The sequence below is a fragment of the Elgaria multicarinata genome, chromosome 10 (assembly GCF_023053635.1).
Source record: "Elgaria multicarinata webbii isolate HBS135686 ecotype San Diego chromosome 10, rElgMul1.1.pri, whole genome shotgun sequence".
NCBI lineage: Eukaryota > Metazoa > Chordata > Lepidosauria > Squamata > Anguidae > Elgaria > Elgaria multicarinata.
In genome coordinates this window covers 39096968-39113160 of record NC_086180.1, presented here as the reverse complement: position 1 = coordinate 39113160, position 16193 = coordinate 39096968, and the positions used below count along the sequence as shown (strand labels likewise).

Sequence of the window (16193 nt, the reverse complement as noted above, 5' to 3'; positions counted from 1 at the left end):
GCAACGTGTTGCCACTTAGAAATCAATTGACATATCCGTCAATCTATGCATGTCACTATGAAGGATTCCCTCCATTTACATATACAGTAAATATTTTGCATACTTTAAACACTGCTATCAATTTATTCAAGTTGAACACACACACTCCTCTGTCCCATGGAGACACATTTACAGAAGAATACATTTGCTAAATATAAAACAACTGTTCAACTGACCACTTTGGAAATGGCAGCTGACTTCAGCTTCCTGTTGATGCTGAAGTACTTCTCTACCCACCCCTATTTCAGACACATTTCAATTCTTTCAATATCTTGGGTTGTGTGTGTCCAATGCAGTCATGAGGAAATGACTATGTTTAGGTACATTTAGTGAATTCTGCTTTAGAAAATCCAGAATGGTGTCCTCAGGCAGTACACTTGAGAGCAGCATCCTCAATCTACAAGGGAAGTACAATTATGCTGTTCACTATACAAATTTATCATGCGGACACTGAACTAAAAATTAAAGTAGCACATGGGATTTTGTTTGCTTTGTAACTGTTGTAATTTAGCAAGCTTCTGTGCTTCAAATACATACTATTTTATATTCACAGTAATCTCTTCATTATCGCAAACTGAGAAAATGTTTCTGTAAAAACTGATCTTCGTGATTTCAGCTTCAACATACACCATCCTTCATAGCATGATTTTACACTTCTGAACAGCCATTTAACACTTTATCTGGCAGTTGACAGCCCAATGTAACCTTGCTATGTAAAAAGACTCTTCTTTTGCAAGCCTGGAAATAAAATTATCTTGTTTTTAGGTATGTATCTGTACGGAAGAAAGGAAACAGCAAACTTTTGGGAAAGATTACTGAACACTAAAATGGCAACATACACAAGGCAACAGAGATCTTTTGAGGGGCTTGTGCTCTCATGAATTCAGATTTTGAATCATAGTCCATTAAATTACCTTTTTTGCTATGGACCTATTTTTATTAAGGAAATGAAGACTGCCAGAAATCTCATAAAAGGGGGTAAAGGAGATGAAAAATTAGCAACCAACTGTACAATCCAACTCAAGCAGATGTCCACCACCAATGATAGTCTAAAGCTGTGCTAAACTTAAATGAGAGACATTTAAATAGTATGTCCAACTTCTTGAGGTAAAAGCCATGGAAGATGGAAACAATAACTAACCAGTTTAACGGGAGCCCATGACAAAATGTTCACTATTATTGGGTGGGCAATGGTATTCTGAAAACTAGCTTGCCAAACCCTTGGTGAACATGAGGCAAAGGAGTTCTAACTGCTAGGAACAAATTTATACTTCAATTACAATGATTCTGAATGAGTTCAAGAGGATGATCTGAAACATTATATCAAATTGACTAAGATGGACAATCATTTTATAGACTAAATCTCAACATGAACAAGAAATCTGTAACTAAGAATTCTTGGTGGCTAGGTGGAGAATCTTTTTGGGAGTCAAGGGTTGGATTTGAGAAAAGGTCCTGATAAAAAAGCAGGCAATACAACTGTTTACATATTCAGACATTCGCTGAATATGTATACAGGACATGCATACTCATTAGGGAGTAAAATAAGTTCGCATCAATTACAGTTTTTCTGTCACTCAGGTTCAACTACATCCACACCAGGGATGATCAGAAAGTAGCTTGCACTCCATAGGTGGTCTACTATACAGTTTCTGGTGGACCACTTAGTGTCTACTGGGATTCTTACAAAGGGTTGTAGCCAATGTTATTCCTATGTAGAGTAGACCCATTGAAATAAATGGGACTTAAACTAGACTAACACTGGATACAACACAATGAGTGCTGGACCGTAATCAGATCCTGCAAGGCACTTTTGTTCTTAGGCAAGAGTGCATGCTTCAGACTAGTTATACCTTAACTGTGAAAAGGTCTGAACTACACACTCATGCTTAGTAATTTTAACACACAATAGTGGTTTCACAGGGATTCCAGTAAGCCCCCCAAAAAGGGGACGTATAGCACTGGACTGCCGAAAACTGAATTCAGCATATGGTATATGCTATGCACCATCAACTGTTCACCACAGGCTGAATTAGCTGGAAGTCTGGATGGAATGGACTTTTACCATTAGATACAAATCAAAAGAATGTAGAAAAGTTGCATAATGCTTTTTACCTGATGGACACTTACTTGCAAATTATTATCTCGTGGGCTACTTAGGATATACTACAAAACAGGATTGTGCTCCATTGATCAGGAGATAGGCAGAATTAAACTAGTAGGAAAAAAGATGACTACTAATCCCCTCCAATAAATCAGGTTTCCATGTAACCTACCAGTGTATGAAGACTAATACTATCTACATGCTTCCCATAAAACAAACTAAATTTGGTCCAGCTGGCCAGGTCTCAGTCCCCACCCCCACCCCCATAGACAGGCTAGAGCATTACAGTACCACTACAATATGAACAGGATGTATTGAAGCAATATAATACAATTGAAAGAAGAATAAAGTATAAAAGAAATCTGTTTGGGACCAGAACATCTATCCCCAAAACTAGTGTGTCTGCGCTTGCCGAAGAACAGATCTCTCTTTTTGTTGCCTGTGGGTGTCCTAGGGCTTATGGTACCTCTGAAGATTTCTTGAGATTGCACTTGTTTGGGTCTAGCTCAACCTTCCCCAACCAAGTGTCTTCCAGATGTGTATGACTACAACTCCCAGTCACCACAGTCCAACACATCAAGAGGGCAACAGGTCAGGGAAGGCTGGCTTAGCCTATCAGCCTTAAGTTTAATTAATGGTCAAGATAGACATCATATGCATTTATCCCCAACTGAAAGGCATTTATCCCCCAAGTGTACATCCTGGTCCCATTTATATATGCCAACTACTGCATACACAATGGTCAAATGAAACTGGCATCCTCTTCTCTAACACTATGGAGTTAGGTGAATTGTGTGAAGTGCCACCAGAGTTATGAAGAACCTTCAGCAGAAAAAGACCACGTCCTTTGAATCAGCTGGGGCTCCAGAATCACTCTGTGGTGTACCCACCCTGGCTTAAGTTGCTTCCTCCCATACTTCAGATTCTGTAAGAAACTCCTCACTTTCTTGTCAATATTCTCTGCATTGCTTGTATAAGAAGCTAAAAAATTCACTAGAGGCCCAAGTCCTAAGAAGAATCCCAAAGCTAGCTCCTGGGGCCTAGGTCTATAGCCTGAAATGATGGATTTCCTTGTCTCATAAGCTCTTGTGATGGAGAGATGAATTAATCTTTTGATAGCTCCTGAAATCCAGTGATGTACCCTCAGAATATGTCATTCCCCAAACAACATCTTCATTGGCTTTCCTACATAATTACAGACATTTCCAGGCCTCATTCTCTGTTGGAAGGAAAGCAGACTGTCAGTTACCTCCATTTTCTGTAGAGTTCCAGCAGAAGCCAATTCCCCATGTGGGGCCTTGAGACATGTATGCAAACCTTCTAGTCTGAGAAGAACCTGTTTTCTTTCATTATCAGGGTCTGGGGAGAGAACAGCTGCATCATCCAACTTCAGAATGTCAGGAGAGGGTTTGTGCAGTTTACTGAGCAACTGAGAGGAGTAAGGTAAGCCTCCTCACTGTGCCCAGTAAAAGCCTGCAAATCTCAGAGGAGTGGTAAGGGCGATAGCTAACAAAATGGTTTTTTTAATGCCTAATTCCAGAGAGGCATGGATTGGCCAGGTGGAAATCTCTAGTATTCACTGTCCTCTCTCTCAAGCCATTCCAAAAAATCAAGCCATGGGTTTGAGAATTCTAGAAATGAATCTCAAGACTAGAGCTAAAAGGCAGCTAGGAGAAAGCCACACAGTTCCATACCCATCACACGAGCCCTTGTGATAAGCAGGAAATGACTGAGAAGCTGCTTATCCTCCATTCTGCTTTGGAGGAAGCTGGTTAAAAACCTGAGAAATTAAGCCCCAAACAAGAACGACTAGTAATGTCGGCCACAGCAAAAGCACTTGCTGCAGAAACGCCTGGCACTTACTGGCTCAGTTCAGACAACATGTTTCTCTATGCAGTGAGAAAACTCCACTCAACAGTTGAGTTTTTAGGGGGTACTCCCCACACAACATGTTCTAACTCCACCGTTGTGTGACTGTGGGCTTCTGTGGAGTTGAGTAAAAGGCAACGCAATGTTTGATTGACTGTTCCGCCGCTCTCTCTCTCCTCCCCCAGTCCTTCTGATGGTACTCCATCAGCCATTGCTGCGAAAAAACAATTCCGGTGGTTCTCCTAGAGCAGCACTCTCTCCTTTCAGCAATCTTGCCAGGGAACTCTCTAGCCAGTGGGAGAAGTCAACTCAACACAACAGCAAACTCCATGGAGCCCTCCACACAACACAATGGTTGTGCAGGAACTCTCCTCTGCACAGCGTGGATATTCAGCATGGAGTGTTTTCTAAAAAAAACCTCCACCGTGGGGTGTTTTCCCTTCAGACAACACATTTCTCAACGGTGGTGTAAAAACTCCACTGTGGAGTTCTTAAACCACCACTGAGATATCTGTTGTCTGAACTGAGCTGGTGCCAAAGCTGAGGACTAGGAGACTGCAGAGCACACCAAGACAGAACATCGCTTTCTTTTAAGCCTGCCTATCACACAACGTAGTGCAACGTAACACAGTTGCTTCAGAGACACACCACAAAACAGAGCAAAGCATGTTGCTACATATTGTACAACAAGGAAAAGTCCTGCTTGCTACAGTCAGTAAACTGTAAAACTGGGGATTGAGAGAATTTACAAAGCAGTACAGAAAATCCTGGTCTAGAATCACAGCCTACAAACTGTACACACAAAAACAAGTAGTGACTGAGCAGTTTGAAACTGTAATTAAATTTGCATAGCAGCAAGGGAGTAAAGAGGACAGACAACTGAATCACTTACAGTTCTTTGAAAAGGGCAAAGCTCTTCTAACATAACACTTTAGATCAGTGGATTTGTAATATCAGTTTGGCTTAGTGTTTTATGGATGCCAAATGTAGCCAGCAAAGGATGCTTGGAACCACTCCTAATAGATTTTGCTACTTATTGTGCTTATTTTCCAAGCACAGACTCCAAAATAGAAGATCATTTGCCAAGTAGAATGGCAGAAGTATTTCAGTACAGAATACTGACATAGATATCAATACCAATTTATAACCATTGTGTGTGTGTATTTTCTGCTTTTAATTGTGACATATTTTTAAAAAAACATGCATGGGCAGCATTCAGAATGAAGCCAAACCTACTAGGTTAGAGGCAATTAAGAGTAATGAAAACATGTCTCCCCCAATTATTGCCTCTAAAATTCCACTAACATTTCATACTATTACAACTTTTAACAGTGTCTCAGCATCAACACAGAATATGATATACAGGACTGTGTGTATATGGAGACCATGAACTTTATTTCGATTCATGTTCTAGTCTTATGACAAAGAATGCTGCTGGTATGAGCTCCTTTTCAAGCCTTAAATGCTTTTGTGTACAAGTTTTTTTTTTTTACAAGTTTTCATGGTACATCAACAAGATGAATTAGTTTGCCAGCTAGCCTCTATTTTAATATTTAAATTAGAACAGTACAACAACTAGAAAAAGGTCAGTGCTTCAAGTGGCAATGTTCACGCCACATCAAATCCTGTATCTTTCAAAATAAAGATGCAAAAATCTACACTTCAGCATCAATAGTGCAATACAGTGGCCTTTCCTGAATAAAGGAGCAGAGGCTTACCCACAATAAAAGCTTTAAATAAGGTAGATTGTTGTCATTTATATATATATCAAATCTGCCTATTTGATATAAAATATATTGGGAAAGCTTAAACTGACTTTTACAATCTACATTCAACTAAAGCTCCACACAAGCGGCATCAATGGAATGAACAATGGGAATGCACTCAATAGAAAAACACTTTCAAACCTACTGCAAAGAACAAAGGACATAAAGTTGACTACGTAACTGAACATCTGTAGTGTGAATCAGACATAAAAGAAAGATGGACCCTTAGATTACTTGCACTGTTTTAATGGACTGAAAGAAATGCAAAACCTAGTCCAGATCCATTTCTTCAGATGATTTAGGCTGCTGGCAACTGTCCTCTGATTTTGTGTCAGCAGTGCTCTGTCCATTCATTGGTCCATTGTGTTCGTTACTAGTTTTTGCTTGACCTTCAGACAGAGGCTCTGCCTTGGGCTTAGGCTTGTAAATAATAGGGTTACATAAACTGTCCAGTTCCTGTTGGAATTAAGAGAAAATAAGGAAGTTATGATAAATCAGTAAGAAATGAGAACATAGTGGCACATGAAATTGGTTATGGGGTAATTTGGAAGGTAAACCAGGAGATAATTATTTGACGAAAGACCTATTCATGACTGGAAGATTGTGTTATTAACCACCTATTTACAAGCTTGAAGAGACTTCAGTAATGGAACTGACTCAGATCTTGTTATTTAAATTACTGTTCAATGATCACGCCTTGAATGAAGCATGACAAATGGCTTCTATTGTATGTAAGGGCGCATTGGAAACTGCTCCTTAAGAATTATCCATTGTTTGGTGGGAATCATTTATTCCTTTCTACATTTCACCTTATTCCTCGTGGATTACTCTTCTGAAAATGACAGACAGCAGAGAAGTGGCCCTAAGTAAGAAAACTGCAAAGTTTCACAGTTCCCTTCCCTTTACCTCCTTTCCATTTTTTTTTTTTTTTTTAGCAATTTGTTTGAAAATGACACACATCAGAGAGGTGTTTCCAGGCCAGAAAGCTGCAACGTTGCAGAATAATAGATGCAGGGGCTAGGGTGTTACATTGGATATATATGTTGTCCTCTGCTATTACTTGCATTACTAATTCATTCTTTGGTCTATCCATGCTTATTTTTCCATTGACAGTTTTACTCACAGAAATGTTCTAGATAATTTACCTTGGATTTTGCAATTATTTCTGCCACTTTCACAACAGGATCCTGTGTCAGACTCAGCCTGTTTTGTGCATTCATTTTTGAATTCAACCAATTCATAGCTTCACTGGTACATTTTTCAACTTTTTCCATATCAACAGGATCAATGTGATCGTATTTTTCATCCTAGGAAGAAAAACATTTTAATTCAGAACTCAGCAATATAAGGAACAAAACACACAGACACCACAATTATTAAAGAAGCCTAACTATAGTATAGCGTGATGTCTGAATTGACAACCTATGGTTTGCTGCTGGCAAACAAACCAGAATTTCAGAAAAGCACAGTATGAAGTGTCTCAGGATACTTGAGACACTTGAGATTTCCCTCCTCCACTGAGGGAAATTGTTAGAAAACATCACATTCTTCCTTTAAATCTGATCAGACATTTTATATGAAAGTATTTTTTGCAGGAATGCTGGATTAACAGACCTTACGCTCAGGGCATATTTGTGGTGGAACTAGACCCTTTAAGATGATGACATTATATTGTGCTGTTTCACAAATACATACATACCATTTGATGACTCATATCTAAATATCCAAACTGCCTCTATTGAAAAAGGACAGTCTTTGCATACCTGTGCAAATGTAGTGAAAACTACATCATCCACACATAAGAGGGAGTTATCAGCAGACACAGGGTAACCCGAGATTTGCAGGGATACAATTATATTTAGAAAACTTGTTACGTCATGCAGTTCTAAATAGTACAATTAAAATGATCCTGTAAATTCTAGTCTGGTTATTTAGCCTGCAATCCTACACATGCTTATCTAGGATTAAGTCCCATTGAAATTAATGGGATTTACTTCTGAACGGGCATGTATAGGATCACACTGTTAGAAACATGTAATATCTTGGGTCCTACCTTATTTTTGTATCCTTCTACAGCTTTCATAAGCAGCTGGAGTTTCTTTCCCAAATCATTTAAAGCTTTTGGCCTCTCTTCATGTTCCATATATCTGTCCTGAATAGGACCACCAAATTTCTACAAACACAAAAAATAGATGTTGACCTATTATACAATTATTCATTAAAAACTGGGGGTGGGGAGGGGAACTGGATAAAGACAGGATCCAGACTGGTCAACTAAACGAAGTCCCATTGATTTCAATGAGTCTTTTCTACATATGACTAAGCCTGCATCCAACCTTGTATTTTTATAATTACTTATTCAATTTAATAATTTTAAAGTATCTAAGCAGAAGTGCTTGTAAAGTTACTGAAACAGGAATACAAGAATGGCAATATTGGGAAGCAAATTGCAGAGGAAACCAGAAAAGTGGATCACATACCAAGACCAGCAAGCCTGTATTTCCATTGTACTTAGAATTGCTGGCTAAAAGCCACCATGCAACTCTATCCAGTTCAACTGGACGGAGTTGCAGGGCGGCTTGTAGCTTCCTGCAGTGATGCAGGAAATCCAGAGCTAGAGCTGCCGGCTCCCACTAACCATATTTTGGAACAGTGCTGCTCTGATCTCTCTGGTGGAAAGGCAGCATACAAATGCCATGAAAATGATAAGGACGTAAAGAACAGGTCTGGTTCTTTGCGGGAGTAACTGGGGAGGACAATTGGATTAAGTGTACTGGTAGGGATGGATGGTGGTAAGAGTTGCCTGGTATCCTCCTAGAGATCACACCACAAACTGATGGACTGATGTGGAAAAGAGCCAAAAGAGTGCAGTTTATGGATTATGCCCAAGGGATGGACGCTAGAACATCCATAAGAAGGGAGACAGGAGCAGGCAGAGACCATCAGAACCTGCTTCAGTTGCAACCCCCCCTCCCCAACCAGGGCTAATGGTCATTATGACCTGTGGGGAAGAAGCAGCAGCTGTTGGTCTGCCCCTCCACTGGGAGATAAGAGCGGGGAGCAGGGCCTTCCCACCAGCCTGAGTAGTCTCCTTAATTTCTTTTTCTTTTCTCCTTCTTCCCTCCCCATCCCGTTTTCTTTGTGTTTCATGTCTTTTTTAGAATGTAAGCTTGAGAGCAAGGACTGTCTTCTTTACCAATCAATTGTACCGTTCCGGGAGCCTTTTTGGCTGAGGTGTGGGATAAAAATACACTAAATAAATAAATAAATAAATATATGAAAGGTTGTGATGGATCACACCAGCATAGCTTAACTCTGTGCTGTGTGAAGTGGTACTTCCACCATTCAGCTTCACAGGATGACCTCGGGTTCTAGTATTATGAGAGAGGGAGAGAGAGGGCTAAGGACTGTAGGGGTGTGCACTCTGCACTGAAACTCCGTGTGTCCAATGGACCTCCGAAATCACAGTGCAGTTAGACGGCGGTTTTAAAGCCGTCGAAAACTTGCAGTGCGGTTAGTTCGTTTAGAGCCCTCAATGGATCCATAGGTTTTTTAGGCAACATGAGGGCTCATTTCATGTTGATGGATGGCTAGCTGAACATTTCCATATTAGGAAGACACTGAGGGGTGATGGGGGGGGGAGTTTTGAGATTGACATCTGTGGCTAACCAATGGGCATAGTCTCCGCCCAGTCCCCACTCAAGTCATGTTGCTTAGAGGGAGAGAATTGCAAACAATAAAACCCATTTGTTCTTGTCCTGGAACTCATTCCTCATGGAACGCTGGGAAAGGAGGAGGAGGAGGAGAGATTTTGAGAGAGAGCTCTCAGTTCGTTTAGCTGTGCTTGCCTGCTCTGTCTGCTTCATTGTAAACACCCTTGTGAATATTCCCTAGTGCCTCTTACTACTTCTATCAGGAGCCACAATAAACTTCAGCAGCCCTATAAGAAAGCTTGGTCCTATGAACGACTAATTTCTTGATTGTGTTTTATATATTTTATATATGCTGTCACTCAATATATTATTTATATGTATGGGGTGGAATGTTAGCTTTATGTTGGTAGGTGGACAACACTAAGGTAGGTTCTCATGCCTTTACACAAAACAGCTTGAAGCCACAGTACTTGTAGCTACTTAATTTAATCTGCTTTAAGAAAAAGGAAATATTCTTGTGACAACTTGAACTTGCTATTTCTGCTGAGATTTCAGAGGACTGCAATACCATCAAGTGCATATCTCCAGGGAGTGGAGTTTACAATTAAGGACAGTACAGACAGCCTATTCAAGCAATACATATCTAAGAGTGCAGGTCTTACTTTCATTTCCTGAAGCTTTTCCACATATACGTGTTTTGGTTGGTCTTCTCCATCTTCATAAAGCCAGTTTTCTGTATCCTCCAACATTAGAGTTATCTTCCTTGAATCCTAAAAAAAGCATAAGAAAATGCTGGTAGAAAAATCAAAACTTGTTTTTTTGAATTAGTGAAAACAACACAAGGTGGCTATGTAAGAATGTCTTCAACTACTATTTATATTAATATAAAGTAATTAAAGACATATATTACTAGAAATTCTGAGTTCTATGCTGGTTCATAAGGAAGGAGAAAATGGCAGCGGCAGAGGTAGGGACTAAATTGCCAGAAACAGGACTTCAAGCTATTATCCATTTTTAAAAAAGAACTGTGAATTGCCAATTGTCTCATGCATTTCTGCTAAGGTATAGAAACAGGTAGCAGAAATGGAGTTTTGTTTGTTACTATTACTTCAATGAACCCATGTTTTTGCTTTAAGATTACCTCTCATCCTTTCTGCATAAGGGCTGACAGTTTGTCTAACCAAGCCAGAGACTGAAGGACAGAGCAAGGTATAAAGCTAAGTAAATTAAGTCTAATGGTTAATTAGTCAAGCAATGTAGGAAGGCTGTAATTCCATTTAAGCTTCTCTCTCAGAAATACCTTGCTAATTCAGTTTAGCCTATACTTAAGTTCTATAGTACAGTTAGAATTTAGTACACTTAAATCTATACTTATGTAGAAGGACACACACCAGTGTATTTTTCCTAGCCAATACACACATGAAGTCATTGTGACAAATGTAGTGATTAAAAACAAAAACACTGCCACATTTATGTGGATACTGCCATGTTATAACAAACAGAAGTACAATAATATGAAATGCAAAAATCAATGAAAAGGAAATTAGAAATTTTAAAGGAATCTGAAATGTTAAGGGACAATTTTAAATTGACGGGATTGAGGGTTAGAGGCACACTAATTTGCTTATGAGGGTGTTTTGGTTCTTGTGTGTGGTTATAATATGAAATGGAAGAGAAAATACTGAAGATGGCTTTTCCTTCTAAAAATGAATGACAACTGACTGATTCCAAATTACCTCAGACCCTTTAATATTTCAAAAAGCAGCCTTTAAATTTTATTTATTTATTAAAAGTATTTTTAACCCAGCCTTTATCCAAAAATAAGAGGGCAGTAAATAAAAAAGGCAATATAACCAAAATATCTCACAAATATAATAGAAGCACTCACACATAAAACATTCTAATAAAAACAAATCAGAGACATGAAAAGCAGCCCAAATGAAGCTAAACACAACATCATGCTTTCAAATGCCTTGGTAAATTAGTACATTTTGAGCTGATGCTAAAATGATGGCAGCATCAGCGTAAGTCAAACTTCAATGGGGAAGAGCATTCCAGAAACAGAAAAGGCCCTCTGCCTAGTTCCTACACAACAAGATTCCCCTGGCAAAGGAACCCAGAGAAGAGCCTCCTCTGAAGTTTTTAAGATGAAGGTAACTTGGTAAAGGGAGATATACTCCTCTGGGTATTTGGGTTCCAAGTCATTCAGGGCTTTAAAGATAAGCACCAGCAGCTTGAATTGGCCTTGGAAGCAAACAATAATACACATTCGGTAATCTGCACATACATACACACTGCATTTTTCAGACAGTTATTGACTCCCAAAGTGGCTCACATTTATTTATTTATTTATTACATTTCTATACCGCCCAATAGCCGGAGCTCTCTGGGCGGACAGAAGACTAACTTGTCCCATTGACTTCAATGGGTTTATTTCATGGGTTTCAAGCCCCTTTCAGGCAGAAAGATGCATTCAATTTCAGAGAAGCTTTTGGGGGCTGCATTCCAATGGCTGGTGGGGCAAAGGGGAGCACTCGTCCTACTCCAGCGGTCTTCCTTTCCTTTTAATGCTATTGCTAATTGAACAGATTTCCCTCCTTATAAATGTATGAGAGTTCTTACGTCTTCAGTGATGAATTTTTCATAGACCCCACATAGCTTGTCCCTCAGATCATACACGTATTCCTCAACAGCATTCTTGGCATCATTTTTTTCCTTCTCCAACTTGTCTTGCATTATCATCTTCCCCTGTAAAGACACCAAATTATTAGGATCAGTTTAAATCTTCCCTGTGGAATGAAGCTGTTTCAAATATGGTTTTGGAAATCTTCCACAACTGGATTTGAACCAACACCACTGTCATGTGCTCTAAACTTGGCAAACAACCTGACCATTATACATATAAAGTGAGATAATATATTCAATTCCACCTATCTGTAAGAGGATTTGCAATTCACAATGACGATTTGTTTCTTGTACTCTTTTAACCTAGGATTGAGGCAACTATAGCCACATAAATGAAATCAGAATAGTTCTGTGTACCTTACCTCATTTTCAATGTAGCAATTAATAAGGTCCTGGCCCACTTGTCTGTATAGGTTGACCTGGATAGGTAGATCAATACTCTTGACCTTTGCTTTAGCTTTTCCAGATTGATTTGTGTCAATCTTGTCTCCCGAAGCAGTCTGCAGAATGAAACATTAAACTATCTGTCAACATTCAGAACACTTGAGCCCAGTGAACATAAATGTAGCAACATCTGATGCAATGCTTTTTGCATTATTTTAATTTCTGCAAGTTATGCTATATTAATACTCTTTCTAATTTTAAACAACCACTAGCCTGTTTTTAATTTTGACAGATTCAATTTCTTTTTAATTCTAAAATGAAAGATTCACAAAAGGGTAATACTGCTATTTAATGTCTGCAGATGCTACGGGTCAAGCAAGGAAGCTACTTCAAGCATTGCTTGAAAAGAAAATCCGCTCAGAAGTGCTTTAGATTAGTCGCCAAAGAATAGCCAGCACATCAGTTTCTATAGGGGCTGTATAAGGCAATCTTAATTCCCCATGTCACAGGATCAACATGAAGCCTATTAGAATGCGCATTTACTGAAAATGCCATGATATCAAAACACATGCCTATATTTAAGCAAGTCATGGGAGACTTTTCTCAGAATGCTACAAGAATATTTTCCTAACAACTATTAGCAATACCAGAAGCCAGTCAACCCTCTCCTTAGAGTTGAGGTCTTTAAGTCTGTCTTTATTGTTATTTCATACTGACCTTTCCTTCGGCCCCTATATGATCAACTTCCTCATCTGCTTGATTCTGTTCAGTTTGGTTCCTGTGATTGCCACCATCATGTTCAGCCTGCATTTTATCCTATCAAAAGAAGAAAGAAATTAATTCCACACTAAAATTTGCACAATATTTTCTTATTCTAGTTAGCTAGGGAGCAGCTTTTCACGGACAAAAAGAATCACATACGAACAAAAAACAAAAAACGGAAGCAATGTATCTAAATCAGGAGGGCAGAATCTTGGGCTGGTGAGTCCTAATCTCAGGCCTCCAGGAGTCCCAATCAAGGCCACAAGCCCTGGTCCTTTCCCTCAGCTGCTGATTGTTTAGTGGTTTCCTGGTTTTAAATGCAGCTTCAAAAGATTGAAATGCCTCTCCTAAAGCTTAGGTACTGGCAGTAAGACATTTAAGCTAAAATATGCTGGCACTGGGGTGGGGGTGGCTCTCTCCTTTTGCACTTGGCCCAACTGGAATTCAGCCCCTGAAAACTCTGAAATGGAATTTGGACGTTAGTCTGAAAGAGGCTCTGCATCCCTGATCTAAATAGTGTTTCTGCTCTTGAGGCACACTATTATTATTTTCTATTTAGAGCAGTGGTTCCCAATTAGGTAAGTACTGCAGACCCCTTGTTTTTCCAATGCCAAGCCATGGACCCCCTACTTTTGAAAAATTGTTATCTCTCTGGTATACCTGTGTAAAGCAATTTTTTGGAGAAAATAAGGGGTAGCCCCTAATAAGCAAAGGGTTTTAGATATACTAAAAAACAGACCATAAAATTTGTTATATTTGTGATATTACCACACAAAAATGACAATGATTTAGTTAGGAATGATTTAGTTAGGAATATAAAGCCGAATTTAATTTTACTAACATCTAGTTTACAATTGAACAAATTGTGACCTGTTGAGCAGCTACTAAACCTAAATGTGATGCCTCTTTTGGTCCCGAACAATCCCTTCCACATCCGGTTCAATATTTCCTACTTTTAATCTCAAATATGGATCAACATCGAGCCGACTTCTATGCTTGTTCTTCATATAACAAAATGTCGAAAATGTTTGTTCACCAAGATATGTGGAACAAAAGGGAACTAGATGTTTCAAATCTTCTTCACCTAACTTCTTATAATCAGGAAAAGCCTTCACCCAGAATTGGTCCAGTCCATATTCTTTGAAAAATGATTTCAATGAACCATCACAAGTCAGGATTAGGTGCAGGAAAATAATCTCTGTAGCTAGCCGCTAAATCACACAGCTGCTCTCGCGCATGACGTCACCGTCGAAGCAAACAGAGCGCGGAAGACGGCGTATTTTCTTTTATTAAAATGTGGACCTTGCAGAGATATTATGTGAATGGTGCCATGGACCCCCTGGGTGGGTTACGTGGACCCCCTGGGGTCCGCAGACCACCAATTGGGAACCACTGATTTAGAGCATTTGAATCATGAAAAGAATATCAGTTAAGATTTTTTAAGCCTTACTTCCTTCAACAGTTAAAAAAAAAAGAGGAAAGGATGTTCTAGATCACAAATTCTCAAATGGAGGGTAAGTAAACATACTTTTTAAACATTGGAAGATACTATGGAAAAAGACAAGGGGATGGAGCCAACTAACTCTAAATGAAGGCAAACACTGGGTTGTCCGGCATTCTTTTGTATTATGCTAGATTACACTGTATATTACAAACACAATGGCAATGACAGATTAGAAATAATCTGAGCTCATCAACATAAAAATGTTGCAACAATATCAAAAGCGCCTTTGAAAATGCAATCCAGAAAAACAATATGCAATTGTGGAAGGTTTTCTCTAGCATTTTTAATGGAAGTGCTGAATAGAACAATGTTGTGGACTTGAGCTCAACTCCAGTAATAAGCAGGAGAAAAGCAGTGAAACAAAAGCTGTATATAACCCATAGCCCAATTGAAAATAGGCTCACAAGCCAATGGCCTAATGCTACAAGTTTCACAAAGTAACACAGAATCAGGAGAACTTGGAGAGAGTGCCATATTCAGCCTGGGTATAGGATTCCAGTGCTTCATCAGAAATTTAGCTAAATATTTTTGAATGCTTTTAAGTAGTTTTGCATGTCCACACTGTCCCCAACAGCATGCTTAGTGTAATACCTAGTCGTAAGAAATCAGCCAGCAGCTGGACTAGACACATTTTCTAAACTAAAAATGTACAGCATCAAATTACATATTCAAATTACATTGTAGCATATTCAGATTTGAAGATCATGTTTATAACTAAGATATTAAAATATATGAAGACTAATAGTATTCTACTTCTAAAATGCATAGCTATTGCAAAGTTCTTATAACCTTCCTTTTCTGAAATTGTTACTTTCATCTATCTTTTATTGTTACTCAGAAAAGGGGGGGTATCTTTGCTATCTTAAGCCTACTTAATGCTATGTGTATAACAAACCTCATCCTCAGAGTCGAGGGATTCATCCTCAATTATGAAAGGTAATTGCTAACAAGCACCATGGTAAAAACAGAAAGTAATTAGTAGATGTTCCATGTGAAACAAGGCTTAGGCATTAAAAATGGTTACTTTTGTATTGAGCAATGTATTTTTTCATTTCTTAGAATTTTTTAGCCAAGACCACATCTTAAGTAACTTTTGCATTTGCAGTAGGTTAAAAAATATGTATCTTGCCAATATTCAAGGTACTTGCACGCCTCAGAGAGAGACATGCTAGCATGAACTGCTCAGCTTCATTAAGATTTTTTTTAATACATTGTTTAAAAACCAGAAATTTATGGAAGTTTAAACTTGCACGTTTAAGAGGCACAGCAGAAATTTAGAAATGGAAATCTATTTGGGAAAACAAATTTATTCCAAATAGAGTACCGATATAAATGACTTCAAGTTTGTTTGTTTTGAAATTAGGATATTCCTGCTTGTATTAGTGCAGGTGAGCCAACAGTGACAAGCCATAATTTTATGAAGAAAG

The 16193-nt window shown here is 38.8% G+C and overlaps 1 protein-coding gene across 1 annotated transcript in view; it reads right to left on the bottom strand.

Annotated features, from left to right (window-relative positions):
- Nucleotides 1–5008: 5008 nt before the first annotated feature.
- Nucleotides 5009–16193, bottom strand: part of HSPA4L (heat shock protein family A (Hsp70) member 4 like) — a 37878-nt gene continuing 26693 nt past the window's right edge. The window contains exons 13-19 of the mRNA XM_063136371.1: nt 13218–13316; nt 12479–12616; nt 12054–12179; nt 10094–10201; nt 7832–7951; nt 6924–7085; nt 5009–6234 (exon numbers count right to left, since the gene is read on the bottom strand). Coding sequence (XP_062992441.1) covers nt 6049–6234; nt 6924–7085; nt 7832–7951; nt 10094–10201; nt 12054–12179; nt 12479–12616; nt 13218–13316 — 939 coding nt within the window. The 3' untranslated portion in view covers nt 5009–6048. The remainder of the gene's footprint in view (nt 6235–6923; nt 7086–7831; nt 7952–10093; nt 10202–12053; nt 12180–12478; nt 12617–13217; nt 13317–16193) is intronic.